Here is a 17806-nt window from a genome sequence, read left to right on the forward strand (position 1 = left end):
AGAAAACAACCAAGCTCAGAGAGTACCAAGGACCCCACAGTCCTCCTTCTCCTTCTCCTTCTCCTTCTTCTCCTTCTCCTTCTTCTCACTACTCCTTCTAGCAACTATGATGTTGGATAATGAAACATCTGCAAGAAAACAACCAAGCTCAGAGAGTACCAAGGACCCCGCAGTCCTCCTTCTCCTTCTCCTTCTTCTCCTTCTCCTTCTCCTTCTTCTCACTACTCCTTCTAGCAACTATGATGTTGGGTAATGAAACATCTGCAAGAAAACAACCAAGCTCAGTGAGCACAAAGGACCCTACAGTCCTTCTTCTCCTTCTCCTTCTCCTTCTCCTTCTCCTTCTCCTTCTCCTTCTCCTTCTCCTTCTCCTTCTCCTTTTCCTTCTCCTTCTCCTTCTCCTCACTACTTCTTCTAGCAACGATGATGTTGGGTAATGAAATATCTGCAAGAAAACAACCAAGCTCAGTGAGCACCAAGGACCCTACAGTCCTTCTTCTCCTTCTCCTTCTCCTTCTCCTTCTCCTTCTCCTTCTCCTTCTCCTTCTCCTTCTCCTTCTCCTTCTCCTTCTCCTTCTCCTTCTCCTCCTCACTACTTCTTCTAGCAACAGTGTGTTGGGTAATGAAACATCTGCAAGAAAACAACCAAACTCAGTAAGCACCAAGGACCCCACATCCTCTTTCTCCTTCTCCTTCTCCTTCTCCTTCTCCTTCTCTTTCTCCTCCTCCTCCTCGTCCTCCTCATCTACCTTCTCCTCCCCTTCCATCTTCTCCTCCTCCCTGCCAAACATTTTAATTGGCAGAAGCATTTGATGCCCAAAACGGAACCCAAACCTCTGCATCAATGTTACATCCTGAGCATCAACCGTTAACACCCCGCGCCATCTCAGCTCATCTTGAAGTTTTATCTCTCGCCCAGTTTCCTTCTCTTGTTTGTTGTGCGCGGTTAACGCGTAGCTCTTCGAGAAATGTCTCCACAGCAGAAGTGGGTTTTGAGCTTCTTGAGATGTCAAAATAGACAGCTGCACGTTGATGGCAACATATTTGTTTATTGTTGATTTTATTATCTTGCTGCAGGGGGTTCTTTCCCCTGCTCTCCTCCGAGAGACAAGGTGGCTTCCCATTACTCAACAGAAATCAAATGCTTCTGTTGAACGGTTTTTTTGGAACTGTGCGGAATCTGCCACCGGTTCCAAAATAAACAGTTTTGTTTTGTTTGTGTTTTTTCCCTTCCTTGTGCGTTTCTCGTCTGGGTGATGTCTGCTGCCATTTGAATCTTGAAGGATCTTCTATCGGTGGTTCTGAATAGAGTTGCATGCCCGTCAGCTAAGAAGTGAGAAAGGAAGGAAGGAAAAAGGAAGGAAGGAAAAAAAAAATGAGACAGTCAACCAAATGTTGAACTATAGAGAGCTTGCAGTCAAGGTTTTTAAACTTGATTTCTTAAGTCGTCTTTTCCTGAGGCTTCGGTTCCTCTGCCTCATCGTCAGGATGTTTCATTAGATGTGGAGCTGATTTGTTTTTTTATCAATAAAGGAGAATATTTGTAGCTCCGGGTTGTTCCTGATGCTCTCTGAGCTTGGTTATATATTACATATTTCAGCCTTCAACACCTGAAAAGAAGGCCCTTGTTCCTCCTCATCTTCTTGATGATATGGCTTTTGTAGAGAGGTCGTTGGTGCTCTCTGAACTCGGTTGTTTTCTTGCAGATGGTTCATTACCCAAACTAGGTAACAGTGCTAGAAGGGAATAGGGGTTACAAAAGAGAGGAGGAAGAGGAGGAGAAGGACTGTGGGTGGTCCTTGGTGCTCCCCAAGCTTGGTTGTTTTCTTCCAGATGTTTCATTACCCAAACTAGGGAATATCATCAGTGCCAGAAGGGAGTGGGGTCTATAGAGGAGGAGGAGGAGGAGGAGGAGGAGGAGGAGGAGGAGGAGGAGGAGGAGGAGGAGGAAGAAGACTGTGTGTGGTGCTTGGTGCTCCCCAAGCTTGGTTGTTTTCTTCCAAGCTTGTTTCATTACCCAAACTAGGGAATGTCATCAGTGCCAGAAGGGAGTAGGATCTATAGAGAAGGAGGAGGTGGAGGTGGAGGTGGAGGTGGAGGTGGAGGTGGAGGTGGAGGAGGAGGAGGAGGAGGAGGAGGAGGAGGAGGAGGAGGAGGAGGTGGACAATGACTGTGGGATCCTTGGTGGTCTCTGAGCTTGGTTGTTTTCCTGCAGGCATTTCATGACCCAACTAAGTAACAACAACCATGTTAGAGGGAGTGGTGTTTGTGGAGTGGAGGAAGGAGGAAGAAGAGGAGATCCTTGGTGCTCTCTGAGCTTCCTTGTTTTCTTGCAGATGTTTCATTACCCAAACTAGGTAACATCATCAGTGCTAGTAAGGAGTCCTTACTAAAGTCAAGAGAGCATCAAGGACCCTTCATTTCAACTCTAGGCTGCAAATGTTCCCCTTTATTGGTGACTTCCGTAGACCAATTTGTACCAGTCCACCCCACCCTGCTGTGACGACGTTCAATGCAGCAGATCAGAAGCTGACCCAGCAGCTAAGGAGTGAGGCTAGGAATAGAAAAACGTTGATGCGAGCATCTACGGAGAAAGGGCACCAGCTGACAGATCAGCTGGTGGGTGGCACGGAGCAGATGGTGTCCCTCGGGAGACCTTGAATAATAAGCCAGAAGAAGGAGAAAGGGCAACTGAAAAACATCAAAGTGTGCCAGAGGATTTTGTTGGTGGCAAAATCCTGGCTGAAGCTGAATCGTTCTACCTACCTCCCAGGTCCCACTTGGTTTGCCTTTAATTTTTTCACTTGCCTTTTCTGTTCTCTTGTCTGTGGAGATTCTCAGTCATCCAGGTCATAGTTGTCCCAAAGATGCTTTTTCAAGAGGCAATTGGACTTTCTCATTTTTCCTTGAAGAGGTTTCGTTTCTCATCCAAGAAGCTTCCTCGGTTCTGACTGACTTCCATCCTCCACCTGAACTGAAGACGCTTCTTGGATGAGGAGCAAAACATCTTCAAAGAAAGTCCAGTTGCCTCTTGAAAAAGCACCTTTGGGACAACCATGATCTTGGATGAGCGAGAATCTCCATAGACATTTACCTACGCTAGAACTGAAGAAGCTTCTTGGATGAGAAGCAAAACGTCTTCAAGGAAAAAACAGAAAGTCCCAGTTGCCTCTTGAAAAAGCACCTTTGGGACAACCATGACCTGGATGATGGAGAATCTCCATAGACATTTAATCCTGAAAAAACATCTTCAAGGGAAAACAAAATCCAATTTTAAAAAGCATCTTTGGGATATTCTTTTCTCTTGCTTTCCTAAGCTCGTTCCCTTTTCCCTCCCAGCCCTGTGGCTCCCACGCTGAATTGGAGAGGATGGTTAAGAAGCCAATCTATATCCAGAAGCTCTCCCTTATGATTCCTGGCCCCGTTGTTTGAACCTTCTCAGCAATTTCCCACTATTCTGCCTAGTGCTAACGAGCATCCGGATTGCCTCCGGGTGACTCCTTCCGTTATTTATTTTTTTTGGGGGGGGGGGAGAAATAATCTGTATTTCCTCCGCCTTGTGCTCATTAATCAACTCTGCCTTTGGGTGAAATAGATCTTTATCGCCTTTTGCTCCATTTCAAAAGCAGGACAATTTCCTTTCCCTTTTTTTTTTTCTTTCTTTCTTATGGATGCCAAACGTTCCCCCGTGGCTCAGTACTAGAATCACAGCAAAATGGCTTTCTCTATAGATATATTTTTCCCTTCTTCTTCTTCTTCTTTTCCCCTCTGGCTCTTTTCCTTTGATCTTGATGGAAAAGAATTTGCTACGTGTGTGTGTGTTTTTTAAGGGGATGGAAATGGCTGAGTAAGTGCAGATCGGATGTCCTGCCTGACCTTCACCCAACCTCCCCTTCCATATTCTGCGGGTACCTCCCAGCCCGCATGATAGCCTTAGGAATCCCTTTTCCAAAATAGGGGCAGTGGGATGACGGGGTGGTGAGAGAGTTGGGTTTGCTCAAAAAGCAAAGAAGAAGAAGAGGAAATAAAACACACATACCCCTCCCGCAATCTTCCAGGGAATAACGCAAGCTTGAAAGCTCCAATAAAATAAATTTGAATTTTAGTCCTCTGGGAACGAACGTTCAAAGAAGAACAGGAAACAGTTCCTTCCTCAAGAGAGGAGAACATTTGTAGCAACCCTCTAGCAGCTGCTCAACACCAGAAGCTTAGATTCACACTGTCTTATTAACTAGGTTTATGGACAGCCAAAAAAAAGGGGGTTAAGTTACAAAATCTTGGAAGCCGGGAGAGATATATATTTCAACTGCCCCGTGTTCTCAGTAGGTTTGTTAAGGTGGACAATCTTCTTCTCGAAGCAGTCAGGAGGTTCCTAAAGGTAAAGGTTCCCCTCGCACATGTGTGCTGGTCGTTCCCGACTCTAGGGGGCGGTGCTCATCTCCGTTTCAAAGCCGAAGAGCCAGCGCTGTCCGAAGACGTCTCCGTGGTCGTGTGGCCAGCATGACTCAATGCCAAAGGCGCACGGAACGCTGTTCCCTTCCCACCAAAGGTGGTCCCTATTTTTTCTACTTGCATTTTTTTTTACTTGCTCAAAGAGCAGGTGGTGGTCGCGGCCAGGAGGGTCTTTGTGCAACTGCGAGTTATGCACCAGTTATTCCCTTTCCTGGACCTGCAATCCCTACTCACAGTCACTCATGCTTTAGTCACTTCCCGTCTTGATTATTGCAACACGCTATACATGGGGCTGCCCTTGAAGAGCATCTGGAAGCTCCAGTTGGTGCAAAATGCAGCGGCCCACATGGTTTTGTGCAGACCCCCAGTGCGCACATGTATCACCTCTCCTGCGGAAGCTGCGTAGGTTTCCGATTTGCTTCCGGGTACAATTCAAGGTGCTGGTTGTCACCTTTAAAGCCCTTCATGGCTTGGGATCAGGTGATCTGAGGGACCATCTCTTGCCGGTCACATCTACCTGACCCATCAGAGAGGGGAGGGTCCCATCCCCGAGGGAGATACACCTGGTGGGACCCAGAAGAAGGGAGCCTTCTCTGTGGTGGCTCCCTCTCTCTGGAACATCATTCCCCCAGAGATTAGACTGGCCCCCACTCTAATACTCTTCCAGAAGGCACTGAAGACTTGCTTCTGCCAGCGGGCCTGGGGAACCCAGACCGGGATGGAGCCCATTAAATGGCTCGTGTGATTGGGTGTTGCCGGGCGGGAGGTGGGGGGGTGGGAGGTGATTTTATTACATTAATGTATTCGATTTTTTAAATTAGTTTTTAAATGTGGTTTTTATATTCTTGCGTTGCCATGGGCGAATAGGCGGCAATATAAATTTAATAAATAAATATTTATGTCGGATCTTGGCCTTCCGCTGAAATAACCTCTTCCCTTCTCCTCCTTTTTCCTTTCTGCTTCTCCCATCCTCTCCTCCCTTTCATCTTTTCCCATAAAAAAAACCCCCCAGAAATTCAGGGGTTCAGAATATCGGGGGCGGGGGGGTGGGAGGGAACGTTTCGTGGCGTTCCTTCTTGTCCACCACTTCCCATCCTGACCATCTCCTCGTTGTCCCGCCCAGATTCAGAATTTCACCCACGTTTCTCTTGCTTTCTCGTGGCTCAGGGAGTTTGCCCGTTGGAAGGTGAGGAACACTGCCATTGAACGGAGGGATCTACTCCGGAACCCCGTCCCCTTGATGCCTGAGTTCCAGAGGAGCGTACGCCTGTTGGGCAGGAGACCTACAACACAGCAGTTCATCGATACCATCATCAAAAAATACGGCACCCACATCCTCATCTCTGCCACTTTAGGAGGTAAGCGACGGTGGGCTCTGCCCCTTCTTTCAGAGCTCGGATGTATGGGTGACTTTCGGACTTGGGTTCACCTTGACCCTTCTGTTAGAAATACAGATAGTCCTCACATCACGACTGCCCTGTTATGGTAGCAATAGCAACAGCACTTAGATTTATATAACCGCTTCACAGGGCTTTACAGCCCTTTCTAAATGGTTTTACAGAGTCAGCCTATTGCCCCCCCAACAACAATCTGGGTCCTGCTTTTAATAACATTGGAAGGATGGAAGGATGGGTCAACCTTGAGCCGATCAGGATCGAACATCTGGCAGTGGGCAGAGTTTGCCTGCAATACTGCATTCTGACCACTGCGCCACCATGGCAATAGGATAGCATAGCATAGCATAGCATAGCACAGCACAGCACATAGAATAAAAAATAGAAAATAGAATAGAAATTAGAATTAGAATTAGAATTAGTATGGTATGGTATGGTATAGTATGGAATGGAATGGAATGGAATGGAATGGAATGGAATGGAATGGAATAGAATAGAATAGAATAGAATAGAATAGAATAGAATAGAATAGAATAGAATAGAATAGAATAGAATAGAATAGAATAGAATAGAGTACAGTACCGTACCATACAATACAATAGCACTTAGACTTATATGCTACTTCACAGTGCTTCACACCATAGAAGGAAGGAAGGAAGGAAGGAAGGAAGGAAGGAAGGAAGGAGAGAGAAAAGGGAGGGAGGGGAGAGAAGAAAGAGAGGGAGGGAGAGAAAGAAAAAAGGGAGGGAAGGAACGTCCGAAAAATACAGTAGATATCTCCAAAGCAGTAACCCAAGAGGTGACGGCTTGTCTAGTTCTAATTAATTTTCTACTAAATGAAACTGCTTTTTCTTGGAAACATACCTTGTTAGTTTCCTGACCTGGTCTGCCCCCCCCGCCCCGCCCCCCTTTTTTTAAAAAAAATATATCCCAGAGCACATCATTCAAAAGTCTGGTTTGGTTTCCCTGGTTGCACACCACTGGTTAAAAAATGGACTGGGCAGGGTTGAACAGGAGAAGCTAATTGAAAAGGGGTCCGTAATCTGTTTGAATGGCTTCGGAAAATACATTTTGCCTTGGAATAATGTGAACCCAGATTTCGGTTCATAGATCACAAAGTCTCACAAAGTTATTCGGGAGGAGGTGTTTTTTTAACCCATCGAGGGCGGTTGCGAGAACAACAACAAAGTTCAGCATTTTGTGTGCTCTCAAATGTGGCTGGAGGTTAATGCATCTTAGCCAGGGGTGGGCTGCTAGGGGTTCGGGCGAACCTCTAGCTAAGATTCTGTGCAGTTTGGAGAACCCACAAATCCCACTCCTGGCTGGCCTCACCCACGCCTCCCTTCCCAGGAGTCCCAACACAGCCCATTTTGGATGCAGGTAAGTGTAGGGCACACGTGGAGGCTCGGGGAGGGCGAAAAATGGGCCTACCGGAAGTTCAGGAAGGCTGGAAATAGGCCTATTTCTGGCCTCCAGAGGGCCTCTGGATCCTGGGGAGGCCATCTTTGCCCTCCCGGAGGCTCAAGGAAAGCCTCCGGAGCCCTGGGAGGGCAAAAACACGTTCATCCCCGCCCTGGTGCAGGAGGCCGACTAGGCCACACCCACCATGGCCACACCCACCCAGCAACCGGGCAGAGAACCCCTTGCTAAAAATTTTGAAGCCCACCCGTGATCTTAGCTGTCCCCATCAATGGATTAATTGCTGATTTTTTAAAAATATTTTTCTCAGTGTATGGCTTGGCTTTGCACGTCAGCTTTTGTTCAACCCTTAAATGTTATTATTCTAAGGCAAAAAGTAATACCTTTAAAAAAAAATGCATACTTTCAGCTGGAAATGGAGAAAATCCCTGCAGGGCACTTTTTGATATGTTATTTAGGAGTTATCAAAGGTATCCATTTCCAAAGCGGAGACACAGAAGTATTTTTTTTTAATCCTTCCTTGAAAATTGTGGGGGTTTTTTAAATCCTTCCTTAAAAATTGTGTTGACTAGGACTCAGGCACGCATCTGTTCTGTTGGCATTTTGTCGCTTTTCGAATCAAGCATCTCACCTAAAATGCTTTTTATCTTTCGCTTTCTCACTTCTGAAGTTTGCAAATGTTGATACACAGCTCTGCATATACATGCATTTAATAGTCCAAAGCATAAATATGTATGCTAGATAAAACCAAATGTTTGAGGTGTTAATTCGGAAGAAAGGTTTGAGCAAAATGGACTGGAATTCTTAAAGTTATTTATTTCTTTTAAAAAAAAAAGAATCAGACTTTCTGCAGCTTTGTTTTATATTTAAAATGTCATCTACCCTTGTTTTCCTGCCTCGTTGTTATGCTTTCTGGTTTCTGGCTGTGTGCAACTTCACCGCCATGGTTTTTCTTCCCAAACGAAAAGGATAGAAACCTAGCTGAACAAAGAATTAAAAATCTATGCCGTTTGCAAACTAACTGGAGATCGGTTCGGGATGCCTCTGAGTATATGCAGAGTCCCTTTGCAGGCCAGCGATGTCCCTGAGAATCACTTCAAAAGAGGAATGGAAATGGGAGGTTTGTAGGGATTAGATAGATTGCTGTGGTGGAGTGTGGCCTGGATTCCCAGAAGGGAGGGGCTGCATTCCAGAAAACCAAGAGACAGCTAAGTTAAGATAGTCTGGTTGAGAGGAAGAATTAAGAAGGCTCCTCCCTATCAATTGCCATAGTATACCTTTTAAGCTGAAAAAGATACTTTGCCAACCAAGGAGAATATTTGTAGTGCAGGCTTGAAATGAGGACTAGTACTAGTGCTAGTAGCACTGATAATGTTACCTAGTTGGGTCATGAGATGGCTGCAAGAAAACAACCAAGCTCAGAGAGCATCAAGGGCCTCACAATCCTCCTCCTTCTCCTTCTCCTTCTCCTTCTCCTTCTCCTTCTCCTTCTCCTTCTCCTTCCTCCTCCTCCTCCTCCTCCTCTTCTTCTCCTTCCTCCTCTTCCTCCTCCTCTTCATCTTCCTCTACTTCTCCTTTTTCTTTTCCTTCTTCTTCCTCCTCCTCTTCCTCTTCCTCCTCTTCCCCTTCCCCTTCCCCTTCCCCTTCCCCTTCCCCTTCCCCTTCCCCTTCCCCTTCCCCTTCCCCTTCCCCTTCCCCTTCCCCTTCTTCTTCTTCTTCTTCTTCTTCTTCTTCTTCTTCTTCTTCTTCTTCTTCTTCTTCTTCTTCTTCTTCTTCCTCTTCCTCCTCCTCCTCCTCCTCCTCCTCCCAACCTCCCCTAGCATTGATAATGTTCCCTAGATGGGTCATGAGATGTCTACAAGAAAACAACCAAGCTGAGAGAGCTCCAAGGATCTTCAATAGTTGCTTTCGTTGGACAAGTAAACGAGGAACAAGGGGTCCTTTTTGTGTTTCAGGGTCTGGCAATCCCAGAACTCTTTACACCGTTTTACTTATTAAGATTGTTAGGTATTATTAAGGTACCTAACCTTAATACCTTAAGAAGGTATTATTAAGTACCTTCTTAACTGTGAGTCAAATCCACAAAACGAGGCGTCCCTTTGAACAAACAGGCAGAGGGGAAGCGTTGAGAAAGCAAGACATAGTTTTCTTTTGTTTTTCTCTCTCTCTTTTCATTCATTTCCACCACCTGGGCGGCTTTGTCCCTGGCCTTTCCAAACCACACCGACCTTTGGAACGATGAAATATATTTTTAATTTTGCCCGGGTTCGCTGGCGAATTATTCACCGCGTGCTTTTCCTCCGCGCTCCTGTTTTTATGACGCTTCGCTTTTAAAATATGCACAGGCATGGAAGGGAGAGCTAGCAACGCGCCCGATGCAGGAGGGAAAGCTGCCAGGAGAATAATGCAGGAAGAAAAATTTCTCTTGACAGCAGTAAAAGTGGAAGACACTCCCCGAGAGCATGTATTGTTCATGAATGAGAGTGTTTTCCAGCCTCGGTCGCATCACAGAGCCCCAGCAGCCCAACTCAAGAGGATCAGCTGATCTGGGAGGCGAGACTTGCAACGGCTCCTTAAAATTAAGCGCAAAAATAACCCATTTGGAAATCATTGGCCGTTTGCTCAGCACCGGTGGGATCCTAGAATACCCCAGAGGACTATTTGTGGGAATCCAGACAAAGCGATGATGATAATTCTCAGTGCATCAGACGCTCAAGCCTGTAAGGCATTCAGCAACTTGTTTATAGCAGGAGCTTCACAGAAACGACAAAGCTGTTTAAGATGCTTTATTGGAAGCAGGAAAGAAGACATATATGTCTGTGGTGGTAGCAGCACACCAAGCCAGCCCTCCCTTCTTCCTTCTCTCTCTCCTTCTCTGTCTTTGCCTCTACCCCCCCTCTCTCTATCTATCACCTATCTATCTACAGTATCTGTCTTCCTGTCTATATATATCTATCATCTATTTACATCCATCTCTCTGTCTATCTATCATCTATCTCTTTCTATCTATCTATCATTTATATATCTACATCTATCTATCTATCTATCTATCTATCTATCTATCTATCATCTATCAGTTTATGTCTATGTACAATATCTGTCTCTCTGTGTTACTATCATCTATCTATCTATCTATCTATCTATCTATCTATCTATATCTGTCTGTCTATCTATATTTATCATCTATATCTATCTATCTGTCATCTAAGTATCATCTAACTATGTCAATCTATCTACAATATCTGTCTGTGTGTAACTATCATCTATCTATCTATCTATCTATCTGTCATCTAACTATCATCTAACTATGTCTATCTATCTACAATATCTGTCTCTCTGTGTAACTATCATCTATCTATCTATCTATCTATCTATCTATCTATCTATTTATCTATCTGTCATCTAACTATCATCTAACTATGTCTATCTATCTACAATATCTGTCTGTGTGTAACTATCATCTATCTATCTATCTATTTATCTATCTGTCATCTAACTATCATCTAACTATGTCTATCTATCTACAATATCTGTCTGTGTGTAACTATCATCTATCTATCTATCTATCTATTTATCTATCTGTCATCTAACTATCATCTAACTATGTCTATCTATCTACAATATCTGTCTGTGTGTAACTATCATCTATCTATCTATCTATTTATCTATCTGTCATCTAACTATCATCTAACTATGTCTATCTATCTACAATATCTGTCTGTGTGTAACTATCATCTATCTATCTATCTATCTATCTATCTGTCATCTAACTATCATCTAACTATGTCTATCTATCTACAATATCTGTCTGTGTGTAACTATCATCTATCTATCTATCTATCTATCTATCTATCTATCTATCTATCTATCTATTTTGTGTATCATTTATCTATCAACAATCTCTCCCTCCCCTCTCATCTGGCCCCATTTTCATGTTCACAGCAAAGATCTCTCAATCCTCAAAGGCATTCTTCCCAAGCCTTGTGTGATTTTTTTTTCCCTACCACGTACCTCCAACTGTTCCTGCTATATAAATAGCAGCTAGTGAGAATGCTCTGCAAAGAGGCTGCTTGCTTCTAATGGAAATGGGTTGAGTCATGGTGGATGGAGGTGGCTTAAAAACAGGACGCCTTGGAAGCCCAGTTGGGTTGGGAAGCCCATCCAGCCATCTCAGTTTCATCTGAACCTTTACGTCCACCGGTCCTCCCATGGCCACTAAAAGGGGCCTCTCTGTTCTTAGTTACTATCTAAAGATACTACCCCGAGTCATTCCTCCTGCTAATTCTGGAGGTTGGAGAAGCGTCGCGGAGAGCTAATTTGCATGGAATACCCTGAAGGCAAGATGACTTTGAATGTTTTAATAAATGAGAAATTAGGACTTAATAATGCAGTGAAAATCTATTAACCCTTCTTGATTGCTGTGGCTGCCTTTTATTTTGAGGCGATGTTTTTTTTTTTTCTTTGCTCATACGAACTCAAGTTGTTTTTTGCAATTGGGTGTTGGAAAGGCACCCGCCATTTTAACACCCTGGTTCTCCACTGTTTAACTTTCTCATTCGCACGGTTCTCAGCCTCCCCGTTTATTCGTTGCCAAAAGCGAAAATCTGAAACTCTCCCTTGGTATTCAAGGCTGTGGCGGAATGTATGGAGGGTTTTAATTTTAGCTCGTAGGCTGGGCGTATCTGAACGCCGTCGCGGTAATGCGTGCATTTACTAAATTGTCCATTCCAACTGGATTTTGCCTGATTTGCATGGGAACAATAGCAATAACGTTAATAACATCTGCCTCTTCTAAAAAGTTGGTTGGCTGCCATCCCAATATTATTGAGGAAGGGTTGTTAAAACAGGGCGATTCCAAAGAGCCCGTAATAACGGAGAATGCTGGTAGCTCAGGGTTCAAATGAGGGGTCCTTGGTGCTGTCTGAGCTTGGTGGTTTCCTTGCAGGCATTTCATTACCCAACTAGGTAACTTCATCAGTGCTAGAAGGGTGTGGGCTCACTCAGAGAATAGACTAGACTAGACTAGACTAGACTAGACTAGACTAGACTAGACTAGACTAGACTAGACTAGACTAGAATATGGAATGGGATGGGATGGGATGGGATGGGATGGGATGGGATGGGATGGGATGGGATGGGATGGGAAGGGAAGGGATGGGATGGGATGGAATAGAATAGAGAATAAGGAAATAATTAGAATGGAATGGAATGGAATGGAATGGAATGGAATGGAATGGAATAGAATAGAATAGAATAGAATAGAATAGAATAGAATAGAATAGAATAGAATAGAATAGAATAGAATAGAATAGAGAATAAGGAAATAATTAGAATGGAATGGAATGGAATGGAATGGAATGGAATAAATAGAATAGAATAGAATAGAATAGAATAGAATAGAATAGAATAGAATAATAACTTTATTGTCTCTTTGAACGTACACCAGTTGGCATACATTAAAATGACATTTCATGGGACCATCGGAGGCACTGCAATAGTCGTAAGTCACTTTTTTTCTGTGCCATCGTAACTTTGAACGGTCACTAAATGAATTGTCATAAGTCGAGGACTACCTGTATGGGGGAATTGGGTGTTATTATTTCATTATTTTTTCCCTCTCTTCCTTTAATTTACAGTTGCCATGCTTACTGTTTTTATGACTGAAAATGTTCTGGAATATGTCGTTATAGAATTGAAGAAAGAAAGAAAGAAAGAAAGAAAGAAAGAAAGAAAGAAAGAAAGAAAGAAAGAAAGAAAGAAAGAAAGAAGGAAAGAAAGAAAGAAAGAAAGAAAGAAAGAAAGAAAGAAAGAAAGAAAGAAAGAAAGAAGGGAGGGAGGGAGGGAAGGAAAGAAAGAAGGAAAGAAAGAAAGAAGGAAGGAAGGAAAGAAGGAAAGAAAGAAAGAAAGAAATAAGGGAGGGAGGGAGGGAGGGAAGGAAGGAAAGAAAGAAGGAAGGAAGGAAGGAAGGAAGGAAGGAAGGAAGGAAGGAAGGAAGGAAGGAAGGAAGGAAGAAGCTATCTAATCATGGCAGGAATAAGGAAAAAAGTGTTTTATCCTTTGGTTGAAGGCCCTGTTGCCATGTCCTGGTGTGTGTGTGTGGGGTGTGTCTACACACACACACACACACACACACACACACACACACACATTTGCAGAAATAGGGCAGTCCTCCCTCTCCTCTTCTCCCTCCCCCCTTCCCTCTCAATCTATCTATTGATTGTCCTACTTCTGCAAATATTTTAAGGGGAAATAAAAGCCCACTCTTTTATCATTACTAGGTTGCGATTGCCTGTTCCGTGTCACAAGCAGATAATTAATTATCCTCTAATGACCGGAGTGTTAGATCAACAGAAGATCCACCCCCACCCCACCCCCACGGTTTTGGCACTGGCTGAAACACCCTAATTGGACCTCGCTGAATCTGATCCAAATGAATCCCGTGGAAAAAAAATATACATTTGCCGTCTTTTGTGTTGGAAATGTTACATTATCCCCCCCCCCACTTTGAAAGAGATTGGCTTTTCATGCTCGTTCGGTCGCCCCTTTATATTTCTTCGTTTTGGGGATTTATCTTACGATGAAGGGGTTTGCGAGACATAAGGGATGGAGAACGGGACAGAGCTGCAGGTGGGAGACGCGTGCCAAGATATCTAAGGCTCTCGGCCTAATTTTTTAGATTTAGCGATGCTCGTTAGTTTAGTTTTTGAACGATGGAATGAACTCTTAAGACGTTCCTATTCCATCAAGCTGGCCTGACCTAAACTTTTCCTCTTTTTAAATGGGAATTTTAAATTTGGTTTTAAATTATTGGGGTTTTAAAATGGTTCAGCCAAATTTATTTAATTTGTTTTATCTCCATTTTAAATTTTGTATTTACATGTTTTATTTTATGGCTGTTCACCGCCCTGAGTCCTTCGGGAGTAGGGCGGTATACAAATTTAATAAAATGAAAAATGAAAAAAATTGAGGGCTTTTCAAGGAAATATCATCATAGAAGATACATCAGCCCTTGAGGTCTTCTGGTATGGAAAGTAAAAGCTCTTTTTTTTTTTAATTGAACATTTTTTGTGGAGTGTATTTTTTCTACCGTCTTTACAAATTTATCTCCGAATTTCATATTTTCTAACTGTAAAATAAGGAATATTCCAGTTGAAGTTATCGAAGGCTTTTTGTGCGTCCAAATATATTAATGCCAATTGTTTATCTGGATTTGTTTCATAATATTCTAATACATCAATTATAATTCTCGTATTTTTTTTAAATTTGCCTTTTTGGTATAAATGTTCATAATTGAACATTTTTGATTAAACACCTATTAAATCATTAGACACAGTGTAATCGTCTGGGCATTATTTTGCCATATATACTAAAATAAGCAATAAGTATCATATGCAGTATACCTTGCTACTTATATACATTTGGTCTATTCAGTATTTACATATATCAAGACATCATTTTTCTATCTATATTACTTATACATTTGTCTTTATCCTCTTTCATTCTATTGTAATTACATGCAAACCCTTAATTCTCTGTTCTATAAGGTCTAGTCAGTTCATATTTTTCATCCTTTTCATTCCAGCCATTGATAAAATTTGTTCCATATTTTATAATAATCTTATTATTATAAGACAGATTATCTTCTGTCTAAAAGCTTTTGATGGCATGGCTTGAAATGCCATTGATTGATCAGTGGCTGCAACTCAAATCACAACACCAATTGTACATTTGTTTTTATTTGTTGGCATCAGCAGTAATTTGACTCTGATCTCCTCCCATTCTTCCTTCCTTCCTTCCTTCCTTCCTTCCTTCCTTCCTTCCTTCCTTCCTTTCCTTTCCTTTCCTTTCCTTTCCTTCCTTTCTCCCTTCCTTCCTTCCTTCCTTCCTTCCTTCCTTCCTTCCTTTACTTTTTTTTCCTCCGTCCCTCCTTCCTTCTCTTCCTTTCTGCCTCCTGCTTCCACTTTCTTTGGTGCCTCGCTAGGAGAAGAAGCGCTGACCATGTATATGGACAAAAACCGACTTGACCGGAAGTCGGGCAATGCCACCCAAAGTGTTGAGTCCCTTCACCAGCTTGCCTCTTCGTATTTTGTGGACCGGGATGGAACCATGAGACGCCTCCACGAGATTCAGATCTCCACGGGAGCAATCAAGGTAGAGCTGGGTTTACATATGTAGTTAGTTTGGTTTGAGCAAGACGAGTGTGGGGAAAACCAGATCCTGGGAAAGGCAGATCTCCTTTTCTTTTCTTTTCTTTTTTCTTCAAATTTTGCTTCCACCAGGGTGGATCAGGGTGATCTTTCATCTTTTAATAACCACATAATCCTTTGCGGGGTGGAGTCTGAACAACTGAATGGAGCTAGGAAAGTTTTTACTGGCCGGATGCCCTTCCTGTCATCAATGCAGAGTTTTGTTCAGCAGATATATTCTCATTGTGCCCAGAGAGAGAAATATCTGCCTCTACCTAGGATTGAACTCACAGCCTCCTGATTGTTAGGTGAGAGCTCCACCTCTAGGCCACCGCACCACCCTTCCACCACCCTGATGTCAGGTCCTAATTTCTCTCCCCCTCCGCCCAACACCTATATAAGGTCTAGATGTTCTGGTTGACCTTCTAAGCGGTCTTAACTGTAAGCCTGGGAACATATTTTGGATTTATTTTTTTTTCAGAGGTGTGCCTGATGGTGTCCAAGTTGCAGGAATTGGGTATAGCTAGTCTAGAGAAAAGAAGGACTAGGGGTGACATGATAGCAGGATTCCAGTATTTGAGGGGCTGCCATAAAAAAGAGGGGCTCAATGTATCTGGCTCCCACCAGAAGGCAGGACAAGAAGCAATGGATGGAAACTAATCAAGGAGAGAAGCTTCCTCAGTTCTTGAGAAGGCAACTGGACTTTGTTTTTTCCTTGAAGACATTTTGCTTCTCGTCCAAGAAGCTTCTTCAGTTCTTCAGAAGTCAACTGGACTTCATTTTTCCTTGAAGAAGCTTCTTCAGTTCTCACTCCAGAACTTCAATCAGAACTGAAGAAGCTTCTTGGATGAGAAGCAAAACCTCTTCAAGGAAGAACAAAGTCCAGTTGCCTTCTGAAGAACTGAGGGAGCTTCTTGGATAAGAAGCGAAACCTCTTCAAGGAAAAACAAAGCCCAGTGGCCTTTTGAAGGAGCAACTGCAGGTTCCGTGTGCCTTCGAGAGAGGCAGCGTGGAAAGGCCTCTCTCATCCTTGGCAATCCTTTTCTCCTGCAGACCTGCTTAAAAGTCAGTTAAGTGGCTTTTTAGTGTGTGAGTGAACGGAAAAGCACCATGCACCTAGTCAGAAACCTCAGAAATGTTCAGTAACACAGTTCAAAGGATGGATAATGGCCAGGGCAAAGGTCCTTTGAGAGCTTCAGAGTTAATGTAGCTGCACCAGTAAAGAGAAGGGAAAACTATCTGGAGCTCCTTAGCAATTGACCTACAAAACAGTAGATGGAAGAGAGTTTCCATAAAGGTTTGGCCTTTGTCATCGTACTGGAGATCCGTTTTTTTATTTTATTTTATTTCTGAGGCTGAGAGTGCTTGAAGATGCCAGAGAGGTGGGCTGAAAGCATCTGAAGTTTGGGAAGAGGGGAGTTAGGTGCACTTCGAACGGTTGATGTGGAAGGTTTGAAAATAGACATGTTCCTTTGATCTACTCGCTAGAAAGTTATTCCGCTCAGAATGTACCTTTCGCAACTGCCTCAAAAGCAGCACGGTGATGGTTAGAAGCGTGACCACAACTTCAGTGCTTTCAGCAAAACTAGCACAAAATATGGGGAGGGGAGGGAGAGAGAGGGAAAGAGAGAAGAGAGAGGAGGGGGAGAAAGAGGGAGGGAGAGCTAGGAGAGAGAAAAAGAGAGAGAAAGAGAAAGAGAGAGAGAAGAGAGAGAGGGAGAGAAAGAGAGAGAGAGAAAGAGAAGGGAGAGAGGGAGGGAGGGAGGAAAGGAGAGATAGGAGAGAAAAAGAGAGAGGGAGGGAGAGAGGGGGCGAGGGAGAGAGATAGGAGAGAGAAAGAGAAAGAGAGAGAAAGAGAGAGGGAGAAGAGAGAAGAGAGAGAAAGAGAGAGAGCAACAGAAAGAAAGAGAAGGGAGAGAGAAGGGAGAGATAGGAGAGAAAAAGAGAGAGAAAAAGAGAAAGAGAGAGGGAGGGAGGGAGAGGGGGAGGGAGAGAGATAGGAGAGAGAAAGAGAGAGAAAGAGAGAGGGGGAGGGGGAGGGAGGGAGAGATAGGAGAGAGAAAGAGAAAGGGGGGAGGGGGAGGGAGGGAGAGATAGGAGAGAGAAAGAGGGAGAGAAACAGAAAGAGAGAGAAGAGAGTGAGAAGTGAGAGAGAGGGAGAGAGAGGGTTTCCTTTTGCAGGAAACAGTTCGTTCATTCCATGACTCTGAGAGACTCTGTGCCGAGTTTGGCTTTGTACTGCGGTTGGAAATAATTCGCGTGGCAGCTTGCCGAACGAGATAAGCTGTGTTGAGAAATATTCCATTGAAGAACTGTTTGGACAAACCTTGCTGACTGAATTCGCAGTCATGTAAA

General features: G+C 43.6%; 1 protein-coding gene across 2 annotated transcripts in view; it reads left to right on the top strand.

Annotated features, from left to right (window-relative positions):
* The window catches only part of BRINP1 (BMP/retinoic acid inducible neural specific 1), an 87675-nt gene that overhangs the window by 55113 nt on the left and 14756 nt on the right, over positions 1-17806 (top strand). For both annotated transcript variants that reach the window (XM_034424827.3, XM_087879548.1), the window contains exons 3-4: positions 5620-5810; positions 15247-15416. In XM_034424827.3, coding sequence (XP_034280718.1) covers positions 5620-5810; positions 15247-15416 — 361 coding nt within the window. The remainder of the gene's footprint in view (positions 1-5619; positions 5811-15246; positions 15417-17806) is intronic.

This window comes from Pantherophis guttatus, chromosome 16 (assembly GCF_059756535.1).
Source record: "Pantherophis guttatus breed Tessera chromosome 16, ASM5975653v1, whole genome shotgun sequence".
In the NCBI taxonomy this organism is placed as follows: domain Eukaryota; kingdom Metazoa; phylum Chordata; class Lepidosauria; order Squamata; family Colubridae; genus Pantherophis; species Pantherophis guttatus.